This window comes from Dermatophagoides farinae, chromosome 3 (assembly GCF_024713945.1).
Source record: "Dermatophagoides farinae isolate YC_2012a chromosome 3, ASM2471394v1, whole genome shotgun sequence".
Classification (NCBI taxonomy): Eukaryota; Metazoa; Arthropoda; class Arachnida; order Sarcoptiformes; family Pyroglyphidae; genus Dermatophagoides; species Dermatophagoides farinae.
The window spans coordinates 7174080-7182295 of NC_134679.1; the positions used below are offsets into that span (position 1 = coordinate 7174080).

General features: G+C 41.7%; 1 protein-coding gene across 1 annotated transcript; it reads right to left on the reverse strand.

Annotated features, from left to right (window-relative positions):
* Nucleotides 1–622: 622 nt before the first annotated feature.
* Nucleotides 623–3043, reverse strand: LOC142597374 (uncharacterized). Its single transcript, XM_075729107.1, has 2 exons — nt 2991–3043; nt 623–2090 (listed from the first exon to the last, which is right to left on the reverse strand). The coding sequence occupies exons 1-2, from the start codon at nt 3041–3043 to the stop codon at nt 623–625; spliced, it is 1521 nt and encodes a 506-aa protein (XP_075585222.1).
* Between the last annotated feature and the right edge of the window lie 5173 nt (nt 3044–8216).

The window sequence follows — 8216 nt, forward strand, 5'->3', positions numbered from 1 at the left end:
CCAGTTTTTGATAATGTTGACTGAGTGGCTCGATACAATTGTAAGATCAACATGTGACGTTAAACGATGACCATTTCTGGTTGTGTCGAAAGTCGGAATGTCACAGTTGTTGATGACGTCAAGATTTGATTGAAAGATTGTTGCTAATAGATCATCTCCTCTGCTGTCGGTGCTGGTGGAAAACCAATATTGGTTAGCCGCATTGAAATCACCAGTGATGATTAATTTTTTATTGCTGGCATATCTAGCTATTTCACTGATGGTGTTGAGCTGATTTGAGACATTGATGTGTGGTGGCATATACATACAGACGATGACAAGTTGACCGATTTGGCATACGACACAATCATTTGACGAAAGATGCGAAATTATCATTGGATTTATATTTCGATTTAATATACATATGCTAGCACGAACGGATCTACCAGCAGGGGTGTTGACATATATTGGACATAGATTCTTGTTGATATTTGGCACTCCACGCCGGACCGGTGGCTCACTTAAACACATGATATCGATTTGATGTTGATGGCAATAATTGGCTAAATTTGTAATTGCTGCTGGTGAATGATTGGCATTTAGCTGAGCTATTTTGATTACTGATTGGCTGGATGATGTTGAATTAATTATATTGAACGCGCTTAACATTATTCTTTAGTCGGCGTAACTGCACTGGACAAGATCGGCTGATAGCTACATGGTCATGGTCACCTGGCATTTGAGCAATTCGACAATTAATGCATGATGGTGGATTGTTTTTGTTTGGACAGTTTGCGAAGACATGTCTCTCACCACAGTGCAAACATGACGGACGATTTTTAACTGGACAATTGGCACCGATATGATTGAATCCCATACAATTGAAGCACTGGCGAAGAGGATTTAGGTCTTCGATGTGGATATATTGAAATTCAACGTTGACACGCCCCTCCAATTGATTGATCAGAATGTCACGGATTTCTGGCAAAACACGAATGATACAGTTGCTTAGCTCCGGACGATTTCGCTTTGGTCGCATTGATCTTATATTAATTGCTTTGTCGCTATCGATGTTGTTGCTCTTGAGATATTCAGCTATGTCAGGATTATAAATTGTTATAAGACTGGCTATTTCATCGATATGATAATTTGAATTGATTCCTTTTAAATGTAGCATGGGGTAATACCGGTTTTCATCTTCAAAGTTGAGTTGACCATCTTTTTCTAATATATCTTCAAATTTCTTTTTGCTGTCAGGGCTTTTGAACTTGATCATGAAATTACCATTTGATAAACGAGCTGTATTTTGGATCTTGATGTTCTGTTGTACTGGAATGATTTTGTCAACAAGTGTTTTTCGCACTTCTTCAGCATCACTTTGACCTGGGATTGATACGACCGTACTAAGATTTTCTCTTTTGCTGCTGGCTGCTGCTTGTTTCACTATTTCAGAGAATGATTTTGGTGATGGTGGAGTTGCATTACTGGTGCATTGCTCGATCGTTGTTGTCAATTTTGGTTTTGGCTGAACAATGTTCTTCGTCACAAGCTCTGTTAAATTTAATATGGCCAATTTGATGTCGTTGATTTCTCCTCGCATTTTCTGATTTTCGTTGATCGTTTTCATGGCATCGATTTTTATTTGTTTCTCAGCAAGCAATTTGTTGTAAACTTCACAGATTTCGGCTTGTAGATATAACACTGTTTCTAACGCAGTAATTATTCGTCCTTTTGTTTGTTCGGTTATTTTGTCCGATATTTCGTGAACTTCAGCCAATGTTGTTTCAACAAAATCGATGTCTCTTTGGCTGACAAATGTTGGCAACTTTTTCCCATCTTGTCGTTTACTGATTACAGATGATGATGATTTGGATGAACTTGAACTTGGCGACCTTTGTGTTGCTGATGATGTATCATTACGCAGGTGGATGTCCAGAGGTTCTGATGTCTTGCCGGATGATTCATGGTTCAACATTTCCTCATATGCATTGATATTTTGACTGTCGCTAAATGCACGAGGTATTTTGACGTTGTCATCTAAGATCATGGTTGGAGACTGTCGTCGTTTAACGCCCGAATTTAATTTCAGTGGTTCGCTCATTGAAATATTGCTAGCGGATAATCACAGATCAATTCAAAATTTAAAAATAAATATAGCGACTTATCGATTTGATGATGATGGTTGAAATAGCCACAACACTGCGCCGTTGCGCTCACTCGCCAATGTTTTGATTTGGAAGCCAAGATACACAAAAGCTGAATAAATTGTTGTTTTGCCAATTGTGAGATTATTTGATGCTGGTGTGTCACAACGAAAATAATTACGACAAAATTGCCCTTCCCTCCCGAAGTTGCCAATATGATTGATGATGATTGCGAGAATTGCCAAGATAAAACCAACAATAGATGAAGAGACACCAGTTGGTAAGCCAGAAAACGCCAATTACACTGTCCGCCAATGATATACAATAAATAGCCAATACAGCTGCAAACAAAACAGTATTGGTAAAGCCAAGAAATAAAAGCCAAGAAATAAAAGCCAAGATGAAAATGGATCGGCTAACGTTATCAACCACGCGAAACCAATCATGAGCCGAATGGCCAGACTGATCACCGAGATCGGTAGCACTAAACCGGTGTGTATGTGTGTGTATAAATATTTGTGTGAATGTTTGTGTATGGATCACTTGAACGATAAAAAATTTAAAATAGCCTAACACGCACATAAGGCAAGTGAAACTGGGCAATTATGCCTAAGTTGATTTTTGCTTAAATAGCCTGATCTGACGCTTGCCGGTTTGTCCTATCACATCGGCATTGACCCTGACTTGGTCATCTATGCTATGCGCCAGACCTATGACTATAGCTTGCCAGTCAAACGCGCGCAAACATTGAGTGTCGTTCAAATTTTGTGACATGCGCGTGTATGTCATGTGATGCTGCAGCCAATGTGTTGCCGAGCAGCTGTTTTTGCACAGCAACATGTGTTTACAAATACAATGTTGACTTACATTGCATTTCTACCATCCAGTGATCCAATGTTTGTCGATTCAATTGTTGCCATCTCGATCCATTCAATGAGCCATCCAACGTTGGTACGTGTTGGGGATCCATCACCATACTAAACACACCGAGACTCGATCCATTCTTGGCTATAATACTGTTGGTTACCATACATCCAAATACGATCTGTTGATTTAATACTGTTGTTTACATGGTACATAAGTACCATGGCGTTCGTCAGCCAGCCACCAAAATTCTCCTATCATCATGCCAAGCAGCGTCCACTGCAGAAAACCACCAGTTGAATACCGTTCGCCACCGACCAGTGGGATAGTCTGCCACATCCTGTCGATTGAAACATCAGTTGCCACCACCGCCTCTACCAGCAACCAGACCATCAAATGGATCCAATAAGCAATGGTTGTTTACGGGAACCACCCACTGGATTGCTTATCCATGGTTCAACAGGTGCTGTGTCCTATGTGTGTGTGTGTACGTGTGAGATGAATGTTGTATCCTGTGTGTGTTGAACATGTAAAAACTGGTGTAAGTATGTGTGTGTGTTCACTCTGTTGAGCACGGTGGATCCATGTTCAGCGTTCGGACCAGATTGATACGCCACTGATGCCGGCTGTTTAGGGGAGCCACCCAGGAGACACCAGTGTCTTCGTCAGCTAGCCGGTACGTATCGATACAAGTGTTGTGTTTTATGTTGTGTGTGTTGTATACGACAAGTGTTATCTGTACTTATGGAAAAAATAAAAACTACAAGAATAAAACCTTAATAAATACTGTTTCGTGTTGTATCCGATGTGTGTGTGTTCGTCGGCTGCCAGAAAAATTTCGTCTATGAGCCAAATCCGGTGTTAATGCCACAGTGACCGCCCCGGGACCCGACTACAACGTTGGCCAACTATTGGATTTCATCTTCTGGCTAAACTATCGCAAGTCACAATAATTGTTGTAGTTTAGGTTAGGAATGTTATCAGTAAAACCTCACGAGCTACGCTCGTGAGGTTTTACGGGGTCCCGGAGGTTAGGTGATATGGACCATGCGAAGCCATCAGTGTACCCGGCGTGCCATCAATATTCCTGCCGGTTAACCCCCGTAATCATCTATGAATACCACCTCTCAGCTGGTTGGCCAACATTGCCAGCTGTTCATAGAGAACCGCCTCAATTCGTATACGTTCTACGGGGGACATACACATGCTTTTTGCGGTGTCGTAGTCGCGTCGTAAAAAGGCCGCTAATGGGCACTCAAAACGTAAATGACGGACACTTTGCTCTTGATGACCGCATTGACAGCTTGCATCAGATGTGAGGCCAAATTCCTTCAGGTATTTGCCGAACTGCCCGTGACCAGTGAGCCCTTGTGTAAGCCAAAAGCTTATATATGGACTAAACTTCCTCACCTGGCCAACTGTCTGGAATAACGATTTGATGCTTCGGCCGAACTTGTCACTCACATATTCTTGATTCCATGTGGCCAACAATATTTTTCTCTGGTCCTTCTTGACAAATGACATTGGAATCTTTTCGAAGCTGAACTCTAGGTTGCTGGTAGATATTCTGCTGGCAATCTTTTTCGTCTTAACCATCTGTTGATCTTCAATGTCCACTTTAATCCAGGCGATGGTAATATTTTCGGTCAACCTGTTGACAATCTCTCTCGCCAAATTCGATATCTTTTTGTTTTTCCTCTTCAAGTGTTTGATGGCACCGATGTTGTTGCTGGTCACAGTTATCGGGGTACCTGCAAAGCAGTACTCTTGTCCCCAGGCGATAGCTTGTAACATGATAAAATGATCGGCTTGTAGCATCGAACAATATGGAGGAAGCCTGAACCGTTGCACATCCACCATGCACATATCTCTCATCACCGTGAAGCAGCAGCCAATACCGTGATTCTTTTTGATGATCTTGGTGAAGATATGGAACCTCGATCGAACCAGCGGTTGACCAGCAAATATGTTCATTGATTCAACGCTCTTTACCTCGATATCTTCTTCAACATCGGTGGCGATGTATCGACCATCATACGGGTAATTTCTTCCGATTTTAGCCAGGTTGACATTTGCCAGGAATCTGATATGAAGATGCAATGGTGGTATATCGGCAATGGCGGTGGTGGCAATAAATGACGCTGTTCGATACGATTTGGTAATCAAATGGGCCCAAGGCCTCTGAAATCTCCGCAGCTCTTTTTCAATATATTTAAAAATGACAGCATGACTCCATGCACTGGCAGCATACGTCAATGTCGGTATCAAGATCGTGTCATATAGCATTTTTATTATTCTTGGTCCAAGACCATATCTTGATCGTGCCATCCCAACCACCTGTTTGAAAATCCTCGTCGATTTTTCCATGGCGTAGCGGAGGTGGGGGCGAAAATCCAGCTTTCGATCGATAATCACTCCTAAAATCTTCATCTGATCTACTGGTTGGATGGTACTGCCATTGACAACGATTTGCGGCAAAGCCGGTGGTCGAATTTTCTTTGTCATCAGACTAATTGACGTCTTTTCGGACGCCAGCGATAGTTTACTACTAGAGCACCAGCTGCCAATTTTTTCAACTAAGCCGGTAATATCAGTTGCCAAGGTGTCCAGTGATTTGTGCCATACAACAGCTGTTACGTCATCTGCGAAAGCTTGGACATGGACATTTGAATTGAAACTCATCTGCAACAGTTGGTCAATAATGATGTTCCAGAATAATGGACCCATTACGGATCCCTGGACAGTGCCCCTGTTGGTGGCTTTGCTCCTGGTCACTCCGCCAAAGGTGGTAACAACATGCCGATCATTTATGTAGCTGCCGATAATTTTAATGATATAATTCGGTAAGCCGATATCGATCATGCGTTTTATCAAACCAGGCAGCCAAGCATGATTGAAAGCGCCTTTAATATCCAACGACACCAATGCCACATGTTGCTTCATTTCGATTTTCTTCTCGATGGTACCTTGAATCATGTATAGCGCATGCTCGGTGGATTTGTTTCTACGAAAGCCAAATTGATTGTTCGATAGCGGATTGTTATTGTTCATATGTGAATAAATTCTTGTAGCGATGATGCTTTCCAATGTTTTGGCCAGAATTGATATCAACCCAATCGGTCTAAAGCTACTGGAGCTGTCATAATTACTTCTTCCCGGCTTTGGTATTATTTTAACTATAGATAATTTCCATAGGTAGGGGAAGTAAGCCATCCGCAGACAAGCGTTCATTGTTGCAGCAATAATTTCCGGCATGTATGCGACCAACTTTTTGCATATGATTGGCGACAGATGATCAAAACCAGGCGCCTTATCATTCCCGACTTTGCTTACCACGTTCAATAATTCATTCATTGTTATTGCAACATAATTGTTCGACTCACCGTTATTTACCATCCATTGGTCGACAAAATTACGGGTCGCTTGTTGCTCCGTGGTGTCGTCTGCAATTATATCATCAGGGAACAGCTGTTTCAGCAACTCATCCACCGTGTTGGCCGGGTCACCATGGTTTGCCATTGTTCTAGCCGGTAAGATATTGTGATGTTTCAGTAATTTGCAAATCCGGTTGTAATGTTGATCATCGCTGTCGCCACTAATTTGTTGACGCAGATGTTCCTCTTTCAGCTGAGCAACACGACTTCTGTAATCAGTTCGCTGTCGGTTGTACTCGATAATTAGTGCGGCCATACGATTTCGGTCCATTGATCGTCTGATTTTTCGGTATGTCGATCGTTGTTCTCTGGCTAATCTTTTTAATTCGTCGTCATTTTGCCACGGCAGCCTTCTTCTGCGATTGACGTTATACAGCCTCATATGTTTGTCACATGCTGCTTTGACTCCACTCGTGATGCAACAGATGACATAATCGAGATCGCTCTCGTTATTGATGGCATTAATTGTTTCTTCGTTCAAATTATGATCGTCGATATTCCCCTTGATTGATTCTGCCCACCTATCCCAATCGACGTTCGTTGTTGACCATCTCACTGTTGTTGTTGCACCGGACAGCGATTGTTGTTGTTCATGAACCTCAAACACGATGGCCCGATGATCGCTCATGTTGACGTTGTCGATTACTTTCCAGTTTTTGATAATGTTGACTGAGTGGCTCGATACAATTGTAAGATCAACATGTGACGTTAAACGATGACCATTTCTGGTTGTGTCGAAAGTCGGAATGTCACAGTTGTTGATGACGTCAAGATTTGATTGAAAGATTGTTGCTAATAGATCATCTCCTCTGCTGTCGGTGCTGGTGGAAAACCAATATTGGTTAGCCGCATTGAAATCACCAGTGATGATTAATTTTTTATTGCTGGCATATCTAGCTATTTCACTGATGGTGTTGAGCTGATTTGAGACATTGATGTGTGGTGGCATATACATACAGACGATGACAAGTTGACCGATTTGGCATACGACACAATCATTTGACGAAAGATGCGAAATTATCATTGGATTTATATTTCGATTTAATATACATATGCTAGCACGAACGGATCTACCAGCAGGGGTGTTGACATATATTGGACATAGATTCTTGTTGATATTTGGCACTCCACGCCGGACCGGTGGCTCACTTAAACACATGATATCGATTTGATGTTGATGGCAATAATTGGCTAAATTTGTAATTGCTGCTGGTGAATGATTGGCATTTAGCTGAGCTATTTTGATTACTGATTGGCTGGATGATGTTGAATTAATTATATTGAACGCGCTTAACATTATTCTTTAGTCGGCGTAACTGCACTGGACAAGATCGGCTGATAGCTACATGGTCATGGTCACCTGGCATTTGAGCAATTCGACAATTAATGCATGATGGTGGATTGTTTTTGTTTGGACAGTTTGCGAAGACATGTCTCTCACCACAGTGCAAACATGACGGACGATTTTTAACTGGACAATTGGCACCGATATGATTGAATCCCATACAATTGAAGCACTGGCGAAGAGGATTTAGGTCTTCGATGTGGATATATTGAAATTCAACGTTGACACGCCCCTCCAATTGGATTGATCAGAATGTCACGGATTTCTGGCAAAACACGAATGATACAGTTGCTTAGCTCCGGTTAGATTTCGCTTTGGTCGCATTGATCTTATATTAATTGCTTTGTCGCTATCGATGTTGTTGCTCTTGAGATATTCAGCTATGTCAGGATTATAAATTGTTATAAGACTGGCTATTTCATCGATATGATAATTTGAATTGATTCCTTT